At 39.1% G+C, this 24,792-nt stretch overlaps 1 protein-coding gene across 10 annotated transcripts in view; it reads left to right on the top strand.

Annotated features, from left to right (window-relative positions):
* The window catches only part of LOC125436451 (aminopeptidase O (putative)), a 235,445-nt gene that overhangs the window by 66,931 nt on the left and 143,722 nt on the right, over positions 1-24,792 (top strand). For all 10 annotated transcript variants that reach the window (XR_007245061.1, XM_048503443.1, XM_048503441.1 and 7 more), the window contains exons 6-10: positions 5,909-6,098; positions 9,841-9,947; positions 17,252-17,354; positions 17,447-17,554; positions 23,993-24,036. Coding sequence is in view for 9 of the 10 variants with exons in the window: in XM_048503443.1 (XP_048359400.1) it covers positions 5,909-6,098; positions 9,841-9,947; positions 17,252-17,354; positions 17,447-17,554; positions 23,993-24,036 (552 nt within the window). In the remaining variant the exon portion in view is untranslated. The remainder of the gene's footprint in view (positions 1-5,908; positions 6,099-9,840; positions 9,948-17,251; positions 17,355-17,446; positions 17,555-23,992; positions 24,037-24,792) is intronic.

Here is a 24,792-nt window from a genome sequence, read left to right as displayed (position 1 = left end):
GATCACATTGTACCAGTCCTTCTCCATCTACATTGGTTGCCCATTGAGTACTGGGTTTTGTTCAATTTTTTGGTTTTAACCATTAAGGCCTTGCACGGTCTTGGACCTGTATACTTCAGGGACCGCCTCTCCCCATATTGCCCAAGCAGGCCTCACTGCTCCTCAGAAGGGAACTTTCTGCTAGTCCCTGGCCCAAAAACTGTCCGGCTGGCCTCGACGAGGACCAGGACCTTTTCAGTCACCTGATGGAACATGCTCCCATCTAAGCTTAGGGCCCTGCGGGACTTCAGTAGTTTCCGCAGGGCCTGCAAGATGGAGCTGTTCCAGGGCTTTTTCGTAGGCCAGCCGGTTTTTCACCATCGGTTTTTCTGCTTGTCATCAAAGCAGATCTGACTTGGGGCCTGCTGGGCCTGCCCCCTATCCCAATTCTCGGCAAAGGTAAGAACTGTAACAATGCAATCAATAATTATTTGTAAAACAAAAAGACTAGTTTGGTCAAATCCTTTGACGTCTTCTGTCTTCCTGGCAGTCAGCAAGAAAGATCCAAGGCAGGAAGGTTCTCAGTCACTCAGACAGGAAAGAGGGAGGACTGTTCACAGTCAAAAGCCATGCTTTGCTGGAACTGTCACTCCAGCTCTCTCTGGAACACCATGGGATGTTCAAGAACCAGCAGACCCCATTTTTAGGCTTTGGGCCAGGCCAGAAAAAAATATGAAAGTATTCCAGGGATTAAAAAGAAAAACCGTCTGTGATCAGCCAAAGATCACTGTCACCTTTATCCTCACTCCCCATTGTCCACCATTTTCTCTGCAAAAGTTCTAGACCGCAGAAGCCTTAGCTGCTTTCAGAATGCTTGGCTGCCATTGGCCAAGGAGAGAATATCCAGTGAGCTTTCCCTTTTGCCAGTCAAAAATTCTTTCCTGTTGCCCTGGAAACAGGAACAAGAAGGGAAAAAACCCCAAATATTTATTTGGCTTTTCATCCCCAATTGTATTTGGCTTCACTTTTTTTCTGTTTTTTAAATTGGTTTTTAAAAGTACGGATCTGATAGGGATTTTTTTTTTTGGCTGATTTGGCTTTACCAAATCACTACCCCTACTTCAGACCTGGTAGGGGTAGTAAAACCACATGTTTAATGCTCTGTTATGGTTTAAAAAACCCCTCCAAGTTAAAATGTACTTTATAAGGAAGGTTCTATCTGGGCACTTTGTAGGCTATTCTAGTTTCCCATATTCAGAAAACCATTAAACTAGAGGAACTAAAGGAACAATGTAAACCATTCACCATAGCCTAAAGTCACTATGCTCTCACCTCCAGACTCATTGCTTTCTAATTAGTACCTCATTGTACTGTGTATGTAGACCAAGACTAATAGTCAGCTGCTCTCAATATTCTGCCATTTTAGTCCTCATCACACAAGGCTTTTTTTCTTATGTATTGTTGAAGCCTTCCACGGCCAGAATCACTGGAATGTTGTGGGGATTTTTTCTTAGTTCAAAAAGTCGTTTTTTTTTCCTGTATACCTGGCAAGTTCCTCTAAGTAGGTGGAGTCTATGGGTAACCTAGTTTTTTCGCTTTTATCATCTGCATGTGGGTAGTGATAGATAGCTCTAGAAAATGATATCTAGCTCCAGAAAATTTATATCAAAGTACACACTTTCTGTCTTCCTTTGGCAACATGTAATTCAGAGGTGTTTTTGACATGCTGCAGGAGGGTACTTGGGTTATAAGAACAACCTATATTACCTTTGTGAGAAAATTTTGTTGGACTTTTAAGGTATTTTTGTGATTTACTTACACAGGAATGAAACTCAAAATAAGCCCTTCCAAACCTCAAAGGAAGTACTTTAAAATTAAATTCTGTTCCTGCTGACCCAGGTGCAGTAGAGTTCACATATATTTACATATGCCATCTCATTTCTTCGTTTGTGCTTAAGAGGCAAGTTTTCAGTATGTAAACTTTTGATTGCCCAAGTACATTAAAAGGCAAAAGTACTTGAAAACAATTTCTGTCTCATTTCTTCATAGAAATATAACAGATGCTTAAAATGCAAACCTCTTCTGAGTGTCTGTTTATAAGGCCTGAAGTTACTTTTGTTTTGTTTCAACCAAATGGCCAAAGGCTGCCAGCAGTATGTCTGGAATGTTATTTACTTGGTACATTTCTGGGCTATTTCTTTGTAGCGCTGCATATACCACAGTTAGGGGTCATTTATTTAAAAATTACCAAAGCAGTGCCCCCAAGTTGCACAGTTATTCTTCTCAACAGGAGCTTTGTAATAATAGGGAGTGTCTCGTTATGTACTGTAGCTTCTGTTCCTTTTTTCTCCTTGGTGCCTTTTTTGTTCTTAATAATTTGAATTGGTTTGGGTGGAGGTTTGGGGAGGTGCTGTTTATTCTTGTTCTTTGTTCTCAGTGACTCTGTTCCTTTGTTAAGGCTTCAGAGTCTTCTGGTGTCTTTTGTGATATTAGCTGATTTAACTCCATTTGACCTGCTTTTCTGAATTTAATTTTTCAGATAGTTACTAGTGTGTTTTCCAGTAGAAACCACAGTTTTAAAAACAGAACTCTGCAGGCAGATCCAGACAGATAAACTTGTTTCAAGAGAAGTGTGGGTGTTCATACATTTTTGAGGGAAGGATTGGGAACATGGATTAGTGGATCTTGGAAATATTTTGAAACCATCTCTGCACTTTATGAACACCAAAAGCATTGTATATATTGATTTGTAGAATTCAGGCTCTAGATTTCAATATACTAAGTCCCTTCTAGTTATATTATTGAGAAAACATGTGACCTGTGGATTTCGTTACATCTGTGAGGCTAGGAGAGAAAAACTGAGTGAAGGAGAGGCTACTGAGCAAGATACCTCAGGCAGAAATTGTGGGGCAGATGCTATGTAAAGTGATTATTTAAGTGATCATTCAGAATCACAGTATATGTGGCTTGACTATGCTATGCATGCTCAACTGGACACCATTCATGACTTCTTGTTTCATTTCAGCTTTATGAAGGTTAATATTATTCTGTTTGCCCTTTTGGGGGACTTGTTATGGTAAGAAGAAAATATAAGCAAGAAGTCAAGAAATTTTGGGATGGGAATCAACTTTACAGAAAACCAGATGGTATATATAGGGCTGCATCATTTTAATGTCACTTACCTTGTAAGGTAAGGTAAGAGATAGTGACTTGTACCTGTGGCTTCCCAATGATTTTCATTGCTATACAGGGATTTGAAGGCAAATTTGCCTTGTCTATGTCCAGATCTCTCCATATTTCTAACCCTGTCTACCTGCAAATCTATGACAGCTTTTAAGACAATAAACTTCCTCAGTAAATCCAATTAAATACTTACCATATCAAAATAAACAAGAAGCATCTTTCATATTCCCTGTTTGACTTCTCAAAACCAAAGAAAAACATCTAATGGAGCTTTCCTCCCACCCAGCCACCCCACCCCAAAATTCACAAATATATGCACTTGCATAATGAATACTGGGAGAGCAATCCAGAATCTTGGACCATTTCACAGAAGGGTCTCCTCTTTCTCATAGCTGAACTTTTTCTGACAAGTCATGAACCAGGCCAAAGTCTAGGCTCACATTCTAAAATAATTTGTGTCATCATAATTATGAACTGAAGAATTATGACCCTGTATTATTCTTAGATTTGTGTTCTTTTGTTGAGAGCACTGCTTTGAGTGTTTAAACTAGAAATGCTTAGCAATCCTGTTTGGTGAGCTGAGAGGCTCTTGTTCTTCTACACATGTAACTTCTGTAATAATCACAATGGAATCTGTACTTTTCACCTTTTTCAGATAATTGATTTCTGGTTTTATTTGTAAAATAAAAAATCTGTTTAGTTTTTTAAAAAATTCTTAGAGCAAGACCTCTAACAGATAAATTGTGTGATGTAAGACATATAGTAATAGAACTATCCTTAGGACTGCCTATACTGCCTTAGTGTAACTATGGTGGTGCTAGTCTGCTTCCTGCTTCCCTGTGACCAACAGGGAATTGTTTTGCTTTCTTTGGGTGCAACTGTATTAACTTCCCCAGAAACTGTTCTCTAGTCTTGCAGGGAGGTGACAGGGCAGCCAGAATCAATTGGGGGCTACCTGGGATGGAGGCTGAGTGAAGCACCCATCAGAGCCCAGAGATGGAGAGGGGTGTGTCCAAGGAGGCTAGCTGGCTGCCAGTGGTACCTCCCTTCAAAGGAGCCAAGTTCTGTTGTCAAACTTTGGGCACCTGACAGTGGTGCAGGGGTCCAAGCATTCTGTTGCCATCTCAAGCCGGGCCCCTTTCCACATGGAGCAAAGTCTACCTAAACCTCATGGTATTCATTAGGATATAGTCTATTCCAGGAGTCTGCAACTTGTGGTTCTCCAGATGTTCATGGACTACAATTTCCATCAGCCCCTGCCAGAATAGCCAATTGGTCATGCTGACAGGGGCTGATAGGATTTGTAGTCCATGAACTTCTGGAGAGCCGCAGGTTGCAGATCCTGGTCTATTCAGTTATTTCAATAAGCCTTATGAGACGTTTTACAAACTTGTCCCTAAATTATTTTATCAAAAACATGTAATAGGCACTCTACAGTTGCTCATGGAAAGACTATACTGTATAAATTTTATTCCATTAAAACTATTTTCCGTCATACCCTTACAGATGTGAGGACAGGCAGGTTTCAGCATCTTCAAATCAGCATAAGTATCAAAGCAGCAGGTAGGAGCTGCAGCAAGATGGTTCCTGTTCCAATACTGATCCTGATGATGTTACTGGGCCATGCTTGGAAAAATTTGTGTCAGATCATTATAGGCTAACTTTATAGAAAACTAGGCCACTGACCCCCTGACTAATAAGCCAATCAAGAACATGATCCAAAAGATGATTCTCAAAGAGGAGCAAGATCTCCCATTTCATCTGACGTCACTGAGGTGAATTAAGTCAGGCTGCTTTGAAATGCAAAGCTAGGTATCAAACTTTTCATCTTATACTGGGAACAGAGGGGGGAAAAGTTTGTAGCTTTTGATATGAAACTTTTCCTTTAAATGTGTTGTCAAACACATGGTCAAACACTGATGTTTAAACTATCAGGTTTATTAATGCAGAAGTGACGGTCTCTCTTGCCAGAGAACTTGTTACAGTTCATCTACAGTTGTGTAATCTTTCTGTGTGTGTTGTACTTGCATCTGCTCCTTTCCCCATTAGCACTTCTTTAATGGCAGTCCCTCTTAGTTCTAAGTAGGTTGAGCAAAATATCTGTGTACACATACTCAGACGTCTCCAGGGCAGCTCCTTGCAATGTAACATTACATTAATTGAAGGACACAAATGTGTTTTTAACATGCATGCGTTGCTTTAACAGTACTGCCTTTTTAAAGATTCACACTGGATTTAATTGGGCTCTTTTTCTGTACTGATAGTTTTTACTTGCCAACTTTTATAACATTCTTTTTTGAATAGTCATTTTAAGCTTTAAAAAATCATTTTGTTTTCTTTGGTTGCTTTGATCATTTAGCTGAAAATATCTACAGCCTATATTCACACCTGCCTTTATTTTATTATCTTGACTTAGGCATAAATGCTTTTACTGGAATAAATCAGCCTTGTAATTTGAAAAATATAAAACTTTAGTTTAAGTTACTTATTACAGGTAATATCTGTTTGATGGTTGAATGTGAAACAAATGCTTGGCAGAATATTTAGATTGAATCTCTGCCAGAAAACAATAAAGTGCAACCTAATTCCTAAAAATGTCTGAGCTATAAACTAACTGTCATGACATAGCATGCATACAGTAATAACAGGCTGACAAGGCTAATAAACTCTACATATTACTACAGCCAGGCAGTACATGCTGGAACAAGGTCTATAATGTATTTTGTCCTTCATTCATATTATGCAGCCCACATATCATCTTCCTGTCACAAAGCACATTAGCAGGAGGGAACCATCTTTGTGGGACACGTTTGTGCCATGAAATTGCTCATGCCTGGTTTGGCTTGGCTATTGGAGCGCGTGACTGGACTGAAGAATGGCTAAGTGAAGGATTTGCCACTCACTTAGAGGATGCTTTTTGGTCAGCAGCCCAGCAGGTAAGGTTAGAATTTTCTTTTTTTACTGATGGAGATATAAGGATAACCTTCAGTGTATGCATTGTGTATACAAAGAGATGAAATACACTATAAACTCTTAATTAAGATTACAGGGATGTATTCATTATTTATCCATCCATCCATCCATCCATCCATCCATCCATCCATCCATCCATCCATCCATCCATCCATCCATCCATCCATCCATCCATCCATCCATCCATCCATCCATCCATCCATCCATCCATCCATCCATCCATCCATTCCATTTTTAGACCGCCCTTCCCCAGAGGGCTCAGGGCGGTGTGCATCAATGTCAAATATAAATATAACAATAAAACAATCTAATACAATTTAAAATTCACAGAATTTAAACAATTTAAAATTCACAGATGGCTATGAGTCCTGTGATTCCATTTTTCTGTAGTGGTCTTACTTTTTTCTAGTACAATGTGCCTGCTACCAACAGATCGATTGAACGCTTCTAGCACTGAGGAAAAGGAACATTGTTAGTGGAGCTCTAGAATATTCTAACACATAATAATTGCCATACCGTTTTGAAGCAATTATTGTTCTGTTCTCTCTGGCAGTGGCTGGCCAGTTGCCATGGAATTTCATGTGTAGGTAGCTATCTCATTTGTAGGCAGCTGTCTGTTTCTTACTTCAGAATATGGCCAGTTCAAGGTAGAACAGGGCTACCCCAAGCACTCCAATCTCCTCCCTCCCAGTAGAACCCCATCCTTTGAAGAATCCCTGGTGGTGGCAACACATGAGGAAGTATTCATCGCCTTTACTACTCTGGATCCAGAAAAGACTGTAGAGGACACACCCTCCTCTAAAACTTGCTTAGAGTGGACCTGATGTGGCAAGAATGCCCTAAATAGTATACTTCCTCTCTTGTTGATGCCCAGAGTCTGCCCTTGATGAATCTGAGGCAGTGATATGTACCTTCTTCCATTCTGCCCAGGCAGTATCCTGGGTGGAATTTATAGGAAGGATCTCTGCAGCCAAATCATAGACTCCAGGAGGCAGCAACAGCAATTGCATCATTAATAGATACATGTCTCACTTGCTTTTCCTATTAGCTTGGCGCCCCAAGCATCTACCTGGTTCACTTAAGTGAACTGACCCTGCTTCAAAGTCTATTGTCATTAGAACGTTATTACCTCTGGGCAAGAAAGTTGGGTGGACCATATGCACGCAAATGGAATGTCCAATGCCCTACATAGCCTCTCTTACAAAGGTTCAGGGTTACAGATAGGTCAGGCAGTGACATGTCACTGCCCATCTTGCCCCTTTTAAATATATAGAGAGAGCCATGACCATTTCAGATACCAGGTTCTTCCTCTTACTCTCAGAGCACCAACAATCAGAATAGCCTACTCTCCTTTTATAATCACCCATCACTCAGATGCTGCATGAGTTTGTTTTCAGTTGAACATTTGAATTGTTTCCCTATTCCAGAATTTGAGATCCTTTGTTACAAATTGACTCTTTTCAGTCAGCTTTGAACAGCTCTTTTCCACAGCTGCATTCAGCCCGACACTCTCCAAACTCCCTAACTGCTGTCTTCAGCTATCTTAACTGCTGGTTTTCATCTGTCCTTTTCCCTAACGTTCTGTCAGCTCCTGTAGGTTGCTGTTAGGGAGAGGCAGAACCTAACCTGTCTGTCACAGAAGTTCTATCTATAGTTGGCCTGGCCAGCAACCACTGGCTGATATGAATTTATTCTGCATTTGGCTCTGTGTGACTATTAAATGGAAATTTAAGGAGTAAGGGAACTATTTTAAATAGTTTGCAAGACTATTTTTCCCCACAAGGCTGTTTTGCCATTTATTTATTAAATCATTGAGTAATTTTGTTGTTACACATTAATTTAGTTTCATGTGTGCCTGCAGTGGTGTATATAAAGGTGTGAAAGTGATCTTTGCCACAAGTAAAAATTAGTTCTATGAACTAACAAATTAATGTATCATTCTTACAGACATTACTACAAACATTCTTCTGGTTTGTAAAACAGACATTTTACTGAGCTTAAAACAAAAGACTGGACCTACATTATTATATGTAATGGATTGTTAATTTAATTTATTGATGAAAAAACATGTCTCAGCAAAATATTTAATTGGCTGTTGATTTGACATCTCCTGTGGGATCTACAGCATGCTATTTTATATCTTGCTTACATCTTGACATTGTAAAAAAGATACTGTCTAAAGCAGTGGTTCTCAAAACTGTAGCAATCAGAGGCCTCCTGATTCTTAAAAATATACAGACCCCCTCCCCCGCTCCTCCTTTCTTACCTTGCAGGGGATCAGCCTCTTCAGAGTTTGTGTGACAGGCCATTCATACCTATAGCAGCTTTTGTTCTTTCATATCAAACCAATGCAGTAGACCGTTTTCAACTACACGCCCCCAGTGGTGGGATTCAGCAAGTTCACACCACTTCGGCAAAACTGATGACTTGTTAACATGGTGCTTGTATGCAACCAGTTGTTAAATTATTTGAATCCCACCACCGGAACCAGTTAATTTTTTTTAATCTCATCACTGCATGCCCCCCCCCCCAACAGCTTTTATTAACAAAGCCATATTTCAGAGGGTCTCATTCTATAGGACCATAACCAATCTTCTAGGACAGTGGTTCTCAACCTTCCTAATTCCGCGACACTTTAATTACAATTCCTCATGTCGTGGTGACCCCCAACCCTAACATTTATCCATTTTACAGAGGGAGAACACTGATGCAGAGAGTCTTAGGCAACCCCTGTGAAAGGGTCATTTCACCCCCCAAAGGGGTCCCGACCCCCAGGTTGAGAACCACTGTTCTAGGACAGCCCCATCCATTCAAAGCTCCCTCTGCCAACTTGACTACTGCTCTGCCCAAGGAAGCATATTTTTAACTTTGTTTTTACCAGCAAGATGGCCATTGTGTCATCTTAGAAGTGTTGGTATTTATTTCTCAAACAAACCTCAAGCCTTCTTTTCTTGCTAAGCAGAATATTGCTGATCTACATGAGAATAAGACTATTGCAGGATGCTGTATCTGAAAAGGACACTCTGTCTTTTTCTGTAGAAGCTGTGCTTCCCAGAACCATCAGCAGTAGCATATCTGCCTAGGGACAAGGGGTACCCCTTATCCCACCCCTTCCTGCTCCCCAAACCCCCCCCCCCCCCTCAGTGCTTATAAAAGAAGGTCTCCAAGGCCGGGACTGCAGTCTCTTCTGGCCTGCCCGGAGGGGAGGTCAGAAGAGACTGCAGGCTGCTGGCTGGGAGCCCAGCCGGCAGGGGGAGTCTGGGTGGGATGTGGGCACTTATTTGTATAAATAAAACAGTAGTTTGAACATACATATTGTTAATTCAAGCTCTAGTTTTGAGATGCTATTTACAAACTAGGAAAACCATTTTGTAAAATCTGTTCCTAAAATGAACCTCACAAGAACATTGACATGTTTGAATGGTTTTAAGGACTTTATTCGTTTACTTATTTCTTTTGTATTCTGCCCAAGAATCCTCAAAAAAGGGCTTATAGCACAGTATCTGTATGAAATATTTGTCATGTAATTAGTAGTAGTGGTAGTAGCAGCACATATGGTGAATAACTGAGTGGAAGAAAATGCTATCTTCACTGCTCTTGTTTTTCTTAAAAAGCAGCCACAAATAGTGTTTCATTTTCATTAAAAAGTTTTTGTGAAATTGGATTAAACAACTAACAATAAACTGCATGTTTTTGATGGAGCAGCTGCCGGTTGATGAAGCAAAAGAGCAACAGGATCTGAAAGCTTTGGTCCGTTGGCAGCGGCTTCAGGATGAAATGCAGAACTCTGAAGAAGATCTGCAAGTTTTAAGGTATGCTATAGGCTGATTCTTCTCAGTTTGTTCTCACATTATCTAATTACATTTTGTATAGTTGCCATAGTATTCAGATTCTATCGAGGAACAGTAGGAAGAAAAGATCTGGGAAACATTCTGATTGACTGGGAGCAGGATATTGTGGGGAATTAATGCAGCAGAGGCAATCTGAAAGGCACAAAGATATTCTCTTAAATGTTGACCTCACTAAAGCGGATGTTCCTTTCCTCTTTAATGTTCATTCTTACAAGCTATTTTGATTCAGTTAATCTCACCCTATCTGTAGTGCCTCTAAACTGTGCTTGACTATAGAACTCTCTGTTTACTTCTTAGTAAATTTCCCACATCATGTTTACTCTGTACATTTAGAGCAAATATTGAAGAACACTTAGCGTGCAGTCCTAAACTCAAAGACATAAAACCAAGGGAACTTTCTTGCTAACATGTGTCTTCAATCAGTTCCCCATTCTTAATAGTGCAATCCTGAAAAGAGTTGCATGCTTTTAAACCTGTTACAGTCAATGTGCTTCTAAGGCAGTATCAGTTTTGAGGCTTGCACTATAAAGTAGAGGAGATTGATTTAAGACACATGTTAGCAAGGAAGTTTCCAAGTTGGTTTTATTCCTTTGAATTTCTTCCTTAAATATGAGTTTCATTGGTTGGTTCTAACATATGTCTGTTTCATTAATTTGCAACTAAATAGAGCCTTTAAAATAGATTTGAAACTGTAATCTGTCCTGATTAATGGACAAAGAACTAAATATAATTGTCAGGGTGTGAAGTTATGCTGCACAATGTTCAGTGCATTGTTAACTTTTCTTTTTTATTGTCTCATAAAATGAATTCAGCACTCCAATCCGGTACATAGTTACACATGGAATTCAGTCCATATAACTCTGTCCGTGTATTTACATGCAAGCCCACGTACAGGATTGTTCCCTCAGTCTGTAATCCAAGGAATTGTGTGGGGTAAATGATTTGGGGAGCAGAGCTTTTTGGTTAATTTTTAAAATTTCCAAGTTTTAAAATATCAGCTTGCAAACTATTCAGAAAAACTGCTGTTTATTACATCTGTAACCTCAAGCAGTGGCCTAGATACCCGCTCTGAGGGAGAAAATGAGAAAACTTGTGGAAACCATCTGGCTATTGTGTGGGTTTATTTATTTATTTCATTTATATTTCATTTATACTTTACCTTTCTCTTCAGTGGGAGAAATGTTCTTCCCAAAGCAGCTTACAGTGTTGTCCTCTACTATTTTATCTTCACAGCAACTCTGTGAGGTAGGTTTGGCTGAGAGTATATCACTGGTCCTATGTCACCAGCAGGCTTTCGTGGTGTAGTGCAGATTTAAGCTTGGGTCTCTTCAATCTTAGAACAACACTCTAACCCCTATACCAGGGGTAGGGAACCTGCGGCTCTCCAGATGTTCAGGAACTACAATTCCCATCAGCCCCTACCAGCATGGCCAATTGGCCATGCTGACAGAGGCTGATGGGAATTGTAGTTCCTGAACATCTGGAGAGCCGCAGGTTCCCTACCCCTGCCCTATACTATGCTGGCTCTCATCACTTTTCCCTCAAAGTTTAAGCAGTTCCATCCTTGAAGGGGCGAGATACTGATCCTAAAGAGATCCCTTTGGCTGTTAACAAGCCAAGACCAAGTTAACCCTAAGTCTCAGCTGCCTGAGTGCCCTGAGCTGGAAACACTCATGAAACAGTCACACTTAATAGCCAAAACTTCATAATCTCTTCAAAATATCTGTTAGACCCATTATGAAATTACTGAAGACACCATGCCAGACCACATTCTAGGATTCATGTTCCTGAGGAAACAAAGTCTGAAATAGTCAGCAGGCCCAGAGGGGAAGAATCAGGTTGTGAAACAACTGTTTGCAGCAAGTTGTCTGCTATCTGTGAGTTGCCAGTAGTTTCTGGGTCCTAAAACAACCTTGTGTCTGCTCCTGTTTCCATGTCTTAATTCAATGCTCAACCCAGAGGTCCCAACCTGTTTGAGCCTGCAGGTACCTCTGGAATTCTGACTCTAGGTGGTGGGTGCATCCATAAAATAGCTGCCCTAGGAAGTGCCCTAGGGAGTATGCATAAACCTAATAGTAACTCTTCAGCATTTCAGGTAGAAGCTATGCTTAACAGGACACCTTTCTAAATGAATATACTATTTAAAAGTATTTTCTTGCTTACACACAGCTTATCATCAGTCAAATAACAAAGATCCTTGTGTTGTTCAGAAAAATCAGCATAGCCAATCAGAAAACCTGCTGCGCAAAAGTCCCTCCCGACCCCATACACTTTCCAAAACCCCTTGGTAGATTCCAGGAAATTTTCAGTGGGCACCATGGTGCCCATGAACTGCATGCTGGGGACCCATGGTTGCACCTCTCATAGAATGGTTCCCTTATTGTTGGGTGAACTATACTTGCATTCAGGACTTTGTCTCCTAGCCATCTGCAAACCTTTTCCAAGGGGTTCTATCCCTACATTTGGAAGGCAATGTAAAAGCTGATGCTTTCAAAATCGTATAAAGAAACCTGTAGCTTAAACAATGAGTTGTTGGTAAAGCACCATTGTTACTGTGGTGATCGCTTGTCAGTTTCCCTCTGCAAAAGCAATTTCTGTTGTTAATTTCACTTGCTTCTAACTACAGACACATTGTATCTTTGCCTTAAGATGGTGAAATTGACAATGCTGAGACAGTTCACCTGACTTGTGTCTTTGCCCTTACTTTATATTGCTAATGTGTTAGAGAAAAAATATTTAGACTCCTTTTGAAAATGGAAGATGAGGGGAAGAAGAAAATGAGTGAAAGGGCAGTTGAACAGCTACACAGGGCCAGATGCTGGTGGGGCAGAGAAATAAAAACTATTCCAATATGATCACATTCTCAAGGGAAACTGGCTCAGAAACAGGTTGAAAAAACATGGTAAAAGTGCTTGGGAAAACTGTGGAGGAAAAATGAAGGGAAAACGTTTTTGGAACCATATGGAGGAAAAAACATTCAGGATTAAAAGGAAAAAATAGCATTTGGCCACAAGATCCATTGTAAAATTTGTGTAGAGAAGGCATTAGTGTTGACGAGGTTTTTTTTCATTTTAGTAGTGGGGATTTGGAGATGAGATGGATTTTTAAAGTTCTGATTCTGAGTGTAGCGTTTTCTTTTTCTGTTTAACTTCTGCGTGGTTTGGAGGGGAATCTCATGTCTGTCTGTCTGTCTGTCTGTCTGTCTGTGAATTTACCAGCCCTCCTTTTTTTCCTGGCTTTGATTTATTTAGTTTTTTTACTGTCTGCTTTGGTTTGGTTTGGATTTTCATAAAGGTTTGGTATTTCTGGAAGATTCATTGTTCTGTGGCAGGAAATCTGTTTTGGGGGAAGTTTTAATCTGTTTTTGTGGTGGTCTGTTGTTTTCTGGTTAAGTTTTGGTGTGCTCTTGGGTGGGGAGCTGGAGGTTGCTTTGATAGATTACATTTAAAGTTCTAAGCATGACATTTTCCTCATAGGAAATTATGGAGCCCAGGATGACTGCAGATACCTTCTTTAGGGGTCTGTAATATTGTACCTCTTTGTCCAGTGCCTTTAAAACTTGGCATTCTACAGTGTTGTTGCTATTTGCTTTACATACACTCGCTGCAAATCCCAGGAAATACCTTGTATTACCTCCGTATGAAATAGTGGAGACTCGGATGTCTGGGGCGCCATGCTTTGTTTAGATCCTATACAATTTGGGAGGTATTTAGGGAAGAGTATGGACTTGGTTCTCTGCAAATAGAATGTGCCATTTCCTATAAAAACTGCTTGAGACCCTGGAGAGATCTCCTATTTTACTTACTTTTTTGTGCTTTTTAATCTCAGAAAATTCCACAATTCTATTTTTCAATCCATAAATAAACAGAATAACCTGAAAAGGCATTTTTGACTGCAAATGTTTGGCATGCACATCCCTACTTCGAGATATATTAAGATTCCCAACATCAGATCCTCTGAAGATGCCAGCCACAGATGCAGGCGAAACGTCAGGAGAGAATGCTGCTAGAACATGGCCATACAGCCCGGAAACCACACAGCACCCAAATATATTAAGATTATTCATTAGTCATTTTTTAATGAATTTGTTAGGCAACTTTGATTTAGTCTTAAATGAAACTATGCACCAAGTTGTGAAATTTTTTTAAACAGATTTGTTTAATCTTTAAAAATCTGAGCAGAAGGTGATTCAGTGCATCTTTTATGACTTCATCATGTAGTTCTTGTCTGATTTCTCTTAAAAAGAGCTTCAAATAAGAAGAAGACGGGTATGAGCTCTTAGGACATGTTTGCCCGACAGAGTTCTTTACTGGGAGGAAGAAAGGCAAGATGTAATGTTCTTCTGCAATTCCTTGCAGTTTTACAGTTTGAACTCACAAAAAATGGTAATTGAAGCAACTGTGAATAACTTCTCCCAGAATTCAATTTCGGACATCATGTCTGGAAGTGGAATTACCTTGCAGTATTTCTGCAGTAAAATGGGCCCCAAGGCATTTAGTTTGCTCTATGGGGAAATTTTTAATTTTCTCAACCACCCAAATCCTCAAGTTTTTAGACCCTAATTAAACTGCATTACACCATTCCTGTATTTTCTGCTTCTAGCAAAATGCTATCAACAGGTGACTTGCCTTGTGACCTGTAATCAGACAGTCTCTTCAATTTCAGACTCTCCCTCCTTTCTTCAGACAATGACAGAGAAAAACTCCCGTGTTAAAGATCTCCCCAGCTAAGTGGGGTCTTCCAGCCTTTCCAAAGTAATTTGTAAAAGTTGGCCAAGTTTAGGCTTTTCCGTGGTTGCAAAAACCAAATCACTCCAATTTCATAAAACAATTAGAGTTTAACTACAACCTTCTTTCTCTTGATCTATATTTATTCCCTCAGGATGGTAAGTAATGAGTAGGCTGGATACACTTTTAAGTTTCTAAATTTCAGTTTGTGTTCTGTTCATATTTTATTACCTGTTCTCTACTGTCTTGTAAGACTTCCTCCCTTTCTGACCATAGTTTTTGACTATTTTCTGGATCTATGTGTATTGCTTTCAGATAGTATCCCAAAATGGATGTGTTCTCATTCTTGAGGATAAGAGGCTGTTCCCCACCTTGAGGCTCACAGACCTCTCTACTGTTAGGGGGACATTACCAAATTTACGTAATAGGGAGAAGATTGCCACCCCAAGCCATCATTGTAAAAAGGCAACCTAGAGTGAAGAGCAAGCAGGCACACACCTAAACCTCTTCAGGAGATCCTGTCAGGCTTATTCTTGCTGCCATTCTGAGGGAATACTGATAGCTCTGAGGGGATTTTACTTTTTCCTCCAAAAACTCATTGCTCTTGACAGTCTGAATTGGGCACTCTTAAAAGACTCCGTGTGGCTTATTAACAAGCTAATAGATGGAATGTTTATTTACAGATTTATAAGAATATAAGATGCAGAGATAGCTAAGCTTTTCGTTTTCTTAGGCAGGAATACTTTGATAAATCTTTTCGTTGTTACAGGTAGTTCTTAGTTAAACACCTTAGTTGTTACAGACAGAACTTTGACTTAGTTTTAATAAAAACTTCCTTCACTAAACTACTTTCTCAGGGAAAACCTTCTTTTCACAGATCTAGACAAATAGTTAAATAGTGGAAGGAGTAGGCTCCTTCCACTAAAGAGAGGCACATTGGGCTTCACAGAGCAGGCTCTGGGGTATCACCCCTGGATCCCTCTCCTGACGCTGCCAATTAAATCACAGCCTCCAAGAGACTCCACGGTCCCATATCTTGGTGCTTTCTCTCCAGAGACCTATAACCAAGCCCTCCATGTGTTTTAAGTATTGTTCCTGTGATGATGTTTCTCTTTGGACTTAGACTCAGGTAGTCCTTCACTACAACTGGCTATGTAGCCTCTTGTGAAGCAAAGGTCTCTCTCAGATCTCTGCCTCTCTCTTTCTTTCTCCCCCACAAACACACACCCTCTGACCTTTATAGACAGCTGCAGCAACAGCCAATCAGGTAGAGGTCTGGTTAACTCATTACATTCCTTTTCTCTGTCGGAACTACACTTAAAAATTAACCAGTACGTCACAGTAACATCAGACTGTAGCAGTCTCTATGGCTTATGTGCTGTTTGGATATATTTGCCTAAAGTCCCCTTTGTCTTTCTGAACTGCAATTATTAGAAATTACTCTCCTTCTCACCTCTGAAGATTGCTATTTAAAAGGGATAAAGGGGGACAATGTTACTTTTATCTTTTGACCAGACCAGATAGTTTGAGTTTAGCTTCTGAGCATTCACAGAGTGCAGATTCCACATTCACATAGCAAAATGGACAATTTCTTCACAAATATCTGAGGTCAAATGTTAATTTATACAGTCTCCACATATGCTAAGAAAATAATTGGTGTGAACCCTCCTTTAACTAATATCTCTGTGGAAAGATTCCTCTTGAGTAGCAAGAGAGTAAAGTTACATAATCTATGGTTATTTTTCCATCTGTGATTTAAACCAAAAAACTTCTGACTACTGGCAGGGATTTTATAACTGGATCTGTTGATGAAAAATTCACATAGCTTGGATTTGTTGTGAATATTGCTTGGGTGAGAATCCTAAAGGCTGAGTATATCAGGCTTTTGATTTCCAAAATTCTGGCCTTTTTGCCTCTAATATCAAGGAAATTGCAAACAAAAGGAAAAGAAGGAAATCTTAAATCTGTTTTCATCATTTAGATGCATAGATAAAAGAGCCTCTTCATCCTTGCAGGTGAGCTGCTAAACCCCTCTCAGGTGAAAAACAGCCCAAATATGTAGCTGGATGTGATGAATTCAATATCCTTTCTTTCCATTTCCCTCCACCTAGAGTCTCTCGGTCTCATCTCATTTCCCTTTGTGCGCGACATGACTCTCCTGCCTATGTAGCATGTCTTAGCAGAATGCCATGTAATATGATGTCATGTCTGGGAAACAAGTTAAGAGGCTTCACACCAGCTTAGACGTGGCTTCTAACTCAACTTCAGCTGCTGTGCAGTAATATCTACAGTTACATTAGGGAAAATGCTTTTCTGTTCTCTTCTCATGAACTAAGTTACCTGAATCAAGTATCAGTGTACGTTAAGAGCCGTCAAACCACTTCCAACATATGGAACCTAGTATTAGAGGATACTGTTACACAGTGCCTGAACTTATAAATATCTGACAAATCTGGGAAGTAATCAGGTGTTTTGATAATGAGATTTGGAAAATTGTCAGTGTGTTTGTTAACCCAGTTTTTTAATATGCCCTTACAGGCCCCACAGAGAGAACACTGGCAAAGTGAGTGAGTCAGGAGCATCTGTAATCAAACATGGCCTTAATGCTGAAAAGACATTCCTGCAGGTTCACTACTTGAAGGTGAGAAATGAATGCTAAAGTTGATGTTCTTAGTACTATAAATTAGTATACAATGTAACTGACATCTTATTGATCTTGGTGGCTTCTTCCAGGGTTATTTCCTTCTGCGATCTTTTGTGGGAAAGGCTGGAGAAGCTGTATATTTTGCATTTTTAAGAAAATTTGTGCAGGACTTTCATGGACAACTTATACTTTCACAGGTACTTGAGTTTTATTTATGAAGTTTAATTCCAGTAGCAGGAGGAGAACTAAAACCATTCTGTTTAAAAATACACCCATACAAACACAAAATCTCAATTCTTTGATCTAAATAAAAATATGCACCACCTGATAGTCTGTGTCTCATGACAAAGTTATCTAATATAAGGACACAGTTGTTTGCAAAATGTGATGTTCTGTATCAATATTTTATCTTCTATTGTTGTCTTGTGAGTAGACAAACTTTTCATATGCCTGTATTTGGCTCCTTTAACTTTTCCAGAAGTCATTCCTTTCCATTCAAAAAATAAAACTGGACTGAATTTTTTCTGCTAAGAATTTCACAAATCATTTAAGCTAATCCCAAATATTTAGGTAATTTCAGAAAAAAAACAGGCAAGCAAAAAGAAACCTGCTTCTAGTCCTGCTATTTCCATCTGTGAGTTGGATTTGGATTTTTGAACTATTCAGTATTGACCATGTTAATAGAATTGAGAGTGATCTGATCCAACATTTTCAATCAGCCTTGGAGCCTACAAAAAGGATGTGAAAAATCTGGTTCTATTGGTATACTACTTATGAGCAAGGAAGTTCTATTAAGTTCTCATGGTGAATATCCTTTGAGAGCTCTGTTCAATGCTAGACCTGTAGAACAGAAAAACAAATCTTTAGAAATACAATTTTACAATTCAATAAAGTGGAGGAAAAGGAAGGAAGATAAACAAGAGATGTTATGTGCCTACATAGAAAGTTCTCAACTTGGTGGTTAGCAATATTATTTGAAACTTCAAGGATAGAGTAGTGCAAGTGAGAACCTGAATGAAACTCACAGGAGTGGTTATCCTATTCCTCCCCACCTTTGCTCCCTCCCATCTCTCCCTCTTTCTGTCAGTGGCTATTTCCTCCACCTCTCCATAGCAATGGTAGGAGTGGCTGTCCTGACCTGCTGCCTGCTTCCCTCCCATCAGTAGTAGTAGTGGCTGTTCCAGCCACCTGCTACAAAGGACCAACTGGTATTTTGAGAACCTGAGGCTGTTGAGGAGAGGCAGGGCTAGCAGCAGTGGTCTGCATAACCATTGAGAGGTGAGTTTATGAGAGGATATTTTTAAAAATCCGTTTTTGGTAAGTTCTTATATTTTTCTACAAACCTGGAAGGTCCCCTAAGTTAATCTTCACCTGTCCCCACCTCTCAATCTTCACCTGGCCCCCATCTGTAGCTTTAAGTATCCTTAGATTAGGACAGAGTTGCCTATTAGCTATATATAAGATAGATGGGAAATGCGAGGGGGTGAAATTGATCCTCTATCTCCGTCTCTTTTCTCTTTCATACAAAGGTTGTGTGAAATCACTGCATGTAGTACTGCATGAGTACACACTATGAATTTAATGCCAATTTAGGAGCACCTGCTGTTTGGGAATCCAGGGGTTGAGTGAGGACCCTAGATTCCCAAACAGCCAGGTGTTCCTAAATTGTCATTAAATGTGTAGTGAGTAGTCATGCAGTGCTTGATCACTGAATGAAGGTGGTGGGGATGAGAGCAAAGTGGAGGAGGACCTGGTGATACCCAGGACTCTCCCTGACTCCTCGCACAAACAGCCCATTGTGCTCAATGTCATTACCTCTCATACTGACATATGTTATGAGAGGATTGTTCTCAGCTACGAGTAACAAAATTTGTGATGGTGAAATGTTCTTGCATATTATATAATGTGTAAATTTTGCCGAGTCCAGTAGGGTTTACTTCTTTCTAAGCTTGGTTTGGATTGTAGTATTAGAAAAGCATAGCAAGTAGTAAATGGTTGAAAAGCAAGCCACAAAAAATGCAATATTTCAGTTGCATGAAAATTCTGGACAGAGTAGAAGAGTTCAGTTTGTTTCAGTTAAATCTGTTAGCCTGACATGGAATCAGTTTGTTTGCAGATTGCATAAATATTTCAAAATGTTGGAGGATCTTTGCTCATTAGGCTATTAGTCACCATCATAAGTTCATATTACAATGGAGTTGTTAATCTACCAGTCATTTTCCCTTGTGCCTGCTGTGAAAAGTAGGTTTATAAACTAACCAGCTGTTCTCTGACCAGATGAAACATTTCATTCTTGTTCCTATCCCAGAGGGAAATGTTTACAAATCAAGATTTAAAAACTGATCTGCTTTTTTAAAATTCTTAGATATAGGGGAAGAAAAACTATTTTTATTCAAGATTTTAAGTTCTCTTTAGTGGAATTTGTGACTGTTGAATCTGATCCTGCGGTCCTGGATCCTTATCCTTGTCATGCAATGTGTCAGAGTAAAATAAAGGGAGCATGAGGAAGATAGCAACTCTTTGTGGTTGCACCTCTTCATCCAGTTGGTTTGTAGTAGCTTGCATTTTTAAGTTTCATCTGTAGGTATTCTGGGGCAGCAGGAAAACTGAAGGAAATACAGGCTAGCAAGGTATGGGAGAGTCTGTCAAAGATAAAAACAGAATCACCGATAGGAGGGAAAGCACTTGGGTCTAGTAAGGAGAAAACTGTCATGATTGTAAATAAATAAAAAGAGAAGTCTGGAAAAATAGACTCATAGAAAAACAAGGACTGGTCACATTTTTGACCTATTTTAAGGTTTGATTTTTTAAAATATTTTTCATTGTACATTTAAATTAAGGGGGAAAGCCATTCATTGACCATAATGGAAGTTGGGTTGAAAAAAAAAAACTCCTACTACTCCACTTTTTCTGATTCATTAATAATGTTATCACTAGAACAAAATTTACATCCAGATGCACCTTGAAGACCAACAAAATTTTCCAGAGAATAAACTTTCTTGAGTCAAAATTCGTTTAATCAGATATGAAGATCCGTCAGTCTTTTTTTTTTTGCTTGCTGCAGATTTGTGGCATGATCTTTGAATATTTGTATACCATTTTATGGTACAAGAGATTATTTTTCTGCTGCACGCTTACAGTTAATTATTATTGGTAAGAAATTTCAAGAACTTAATGATTATGTGACCTATGTGTGTAATTGTCATGCACCTAAACAAACTGCTGCAGATGCAGATTTTTATGTATTTCCTTTCATAAGGATCTTTAAGTGAATATAAAACTTAGAATTAACAGATTTTAAAACTGAATATTCCTCCACCCCATAAAATAATTCCCAGCATTGAGAAGTATGAAGAAGAGTGTATAACATCTAAAGTGTAAATGATTGCTTGCAGTCTGAATACTAGCCTTGTTTCCAGTGGCATTTGTAGTATTTTTTTGTAGATCTGAGCCACAGGTGCAAGGAAATGACTTCACATGTGAAACATTAATCAGCTTGCTCTCTCCCCCCCCCCCCCCACATTTTGACTGCTTGCATGGTATGTTTTAATAGTAGTTTTTGTTTATTTTTGTTGAAGTAGCAAGAAAGTCTGGAGTCTTCGGGTAGGATTTTTTAAAATCCATTCTGGTTTCTGTGAGAGAATTCATTGAATAACACCTTTTGATTTAAGTTGCTGTAATGAATGTAGTGTTGGTAACTATAAATAAGTAGAAATGAGTAGACGTTGCTGATCCACTAGTGCAGTTGAAGGTTTTTTTCTTTGTTTCATGATATGAAGCGAATATTCAGAATCAAATTGTTTGCACACTTTAATTTTAGCTTTATAACTTCTGCTTCAACAAAACAAGCTTAAATGTTTAAATATAGTTAATTATGGTGTTTGGAAGTGTATTAAGTATATTCATATGGTGATATTTCAGAATTGTGTAAAAATAGGTAACTAAATAAGAAAATGATATGATATAGTATACTTACAACCCAATCCAGGAAGGGAGGGGCAAAGGGAGTTTTGGAGGCAGCAGATTTGCCCTCCCTGGGGCACATACCCCATTGGAGGGGCATATTCTGGTGGATGACCAATGCAGATCCTCCATGACAGGCAGATGTGGCACAGAGCACTGTATCAGCATTCCAGCGGCTGCCAAGTTTGCCATCGTAGTGGGGGCATTCAAGAGGCTGGCTGGAGGTCTTGGTTTCCAACCTGACTTTCTTTCTAGGACTTCAGAGCCTGGGACTCTTGCACTACCCTTTTGGGTGGCATAAATCCATTGAGTAGAATAGCGGGCTTGTCAGCGATGGGGAGGGTTTTTTTGTTTTTGTCTCTAGACCACCAAGAAGCTCTCTGAGAGATGGCAGGGCAGTGCTGTCTCTGGCTGCACTAGAGTTTTGGGTGGGCTGTTATTTATTCAGGGTTCTGGATTGGGCTGTCATTTATTGAAGTACAGTAAGTGTAGGTCCAATTTCATTCTTCCAGGACTAGTAGGATTGAAAAATATTTTTCTGGAATTTAGAAATGTGTTTTTCAGCTGCATGTTACTTTTTCCATTTTATGGTGACATTTAAGGATTTTTAAAATTTTAAAACAGTTTTGATTATATTCCAATCTTCAGGTTCTCCATGAGGTTGCTAATAGTTTTTCTAGTGGTATATTTTGATTATGGAGAAATCTGACAAAACTATTGACAAAACAGTTTCATCCAGCTTTCAATTAAAAGAAACGTGTTGCACTCTGCCACTTGTCTCTTTGTTTAACTGTCACTTCTAGAAGTCAGAATAGCCTTATGGGTTCATACTTTACTGGTTGGGATTATAACCCATGTTGGGCTAAGTAAAAATTTAATCAAGGGTGATTGCACTGATGAAGAACTACAAAAACGGCATATAAATGTGTGATCCATTCTGACGATGATATAGATCCTTGTGTACTACATGTGAAACCTTATGAAAGGTATGACAGATTATTGTGACTAAACAGTGATAAGTAGGAACTTTACAACATTGAGAACTTTATACGTGAGGCATCTCAACACAACTAGATAAATACAATAGGAAGTAGGACGAGCTGTCTCAATGGACTAATTGAGACACATTCCCTTTAAGAGGAATGAGGTCCATGCTTTCAGCTTGATGAGAAAACAAAGAATTTGAAGCGAATGCTGAGACTCCAGTTATTATTATTGTTTGTTTCCCATTGTTTGTGTATTGTTGTATATATGTGTGTGCACGACCATATATGTTCAGTCTTGTTTAGGTTGTAGTAGCTTTAGAAATGTATTATTAGGATTGCACTTTTGGTAACAGTTAAATAAAGAGACAAGCAGCAGAGTGCAATGCGTTTCTTTTCATTGTTAGTTTTTTACGTTGCACTCCTTGCAGTAATTTTGATTTTTCATCCAGCTTTCAGACAGAAAATGTAGCTGCTTTATGTCATTAGGATTGATATCTGCTTCATGAAAAATATAATACCATTATATTATATGGTATTATACCATTATATTATATGGCTAATACCAATGCAATTCAAAAATTTGCTTATGTTTGCAAGGAATTGTGTAGGGACAGAGAGAGATCAGCTGCAACTTGATGTCACTTTCCACCACCACTAGTTTAAACCACCCATTTCTCGTACTATAAATTCTTCAGTACTGAAAAGGCCAAAACCCTCATTCTCTATTTTAATTTCTTAAAATGATTTTATAATTTGGTATACATTAGTTTTCAGACTTCTTTCTAGCTAATGGTCAGTATTTCACAATCTGTACAATGTTATAGAGTCACACTAGGATCTAGGAAATTCAGATCTGAATCCCCACTCTGCCTTGGAAACTTACTGGGTGACCTTGGGCCAGTCACATGTTCTCAACCTCAATCCTAGCAAGTATTTGGATGGAAGATCTCTAAGGAGTGTCAGGGGTGTGACACTGATGCAGAAAATGGCAAACCACCTCTCTCTTGCCTTGAAAATACTATGGGATCACTATAAGTCAGTTGTGACTTTATAGCAAAAAAAAGTGATATAAGAAGAATAAACATGTTCCTCTAGCAGAAAAGTAGAAAGTAGTGATTTTTGCCAGTTCCAGTTCTTTACCACAGCCTCTTATGCTAAGGTATATTTTTATTATGAGTTCTTCCATCTTCAGTAGAGAGGTTTTTGGGATGCACAGAGGCTGTTGTGGAAAGGAGAATGCAGGGGAAGCCTTGCTTTTATTTATGTAACGATGGAATGCAATGTCATTAAACTCCTTGGAGGAGCAGTTGGATACAAACCTAAAAAAATAAAAAGTAAATTAAAATATGAAGGCATCATATTTTGCATGAATGTTTTATGCATTTATACATGATGTTTGCATTTAATCTTAGTATTTAGTGTTTGTGTCTTGGTATGGTTATTTGTAACAAGTTTAGGAAAAGAGGCTAAACAGAGGAAATTAGAGGTTTGTTTTATACCTGGGAATTGGTAGTTAGCAGGTAGGATTTCATTTTATTTTTGTCATATCTTTGTAACTTCACTATTTGGAAATCTAGGAATTTCCCCAGCAAATTTACTTGATTGCTTTCTATGAACAGCTGAGTGATCTGTTACATATCGTCAATGTTTTTTAAAAAGTTGCATTGTGTTGTTTTTCTTTTCCAGGATTTCCTTCACTTGTTACTGAAGGACATCCCACAGTTAACATGGTAGGTGAGAGTCAAGTTGAACAATATTGGATGAGTAATGTGTTCAAAGTTAATATTTCACCAAATAATATCTGTACATATTTTATGAATCTAGTATTTACCATGTTATAATGTATATGGAATTCTTGTATTTTACTTGCATGGATGCAAAGCACTATCACATAAAAAAGAACAGGGTCTACTATTCCTTTGTCATGTCTTCAGAGTGGTCTCACATGGGATTGAGTAGGTGTAAGCCAGCTGCAGAGAACTGACCAGAAGACTTTTTAAAGCTTTTGAGTGCTTGGAGTGCTCTCCCCACTCCCTTCCAGAGCAAAGAGTGGGCTGGTTTCCTGTCCAAACAGTCACATGAAAGGAGACTGGGAGAGCTCTCATCCTTTGGTTCTCCCTTCTCCACCATGGAGATTTGCTTCAGATGAGTGCTTCAATTTACCTCAGGATCTTTTTCTTCTATTGTCAGGATTAAACATTCCAAAATGCCCACTCCCCATTTAAATTTTCACTCCAGGAAAGATTTTAAGACCAGCAGCTGCAAAATCTGTTCTTGCAATACCAGCACTAAGGAGTCCTGCTGCTGTGCCAAGTCTGTGGAGATTTCTCCTGAATTGTGAGACAGCCCTCAGAAGAAGCAGCCACGGTCCTGAGAGTGCATTTCATGGTGTCTTCTCAGCCTGAGGGGCTGGTGTTTTTTGCACTGGATCCACACCCTGTACATCGTAACTTGTTTTCCTCTGTTCACCTGAAGATGTTGGTCCA

Source organism: Sphaerodactylus townsendi, linkage group LG07 (genome assembly GCF_021028975.2).
Source record: "Sphaerodactylus townsendi isolate TG3544 linkage group LG07, MPM_Stown_v2.3, whole genome shotgun sequence".
NCBI classification, from domain to species: Eukaryota; Metazoa; Chordata; class Lepidosauria; order Squamata; family Sphaerodactylidae; genus Sphaerodactylus; species Sphaerodactylus townsendi.
Note: the sequence above shows the minus strand (reverse complement) of the source record. Positions and strands in the feature narration are given on the sequence as shown.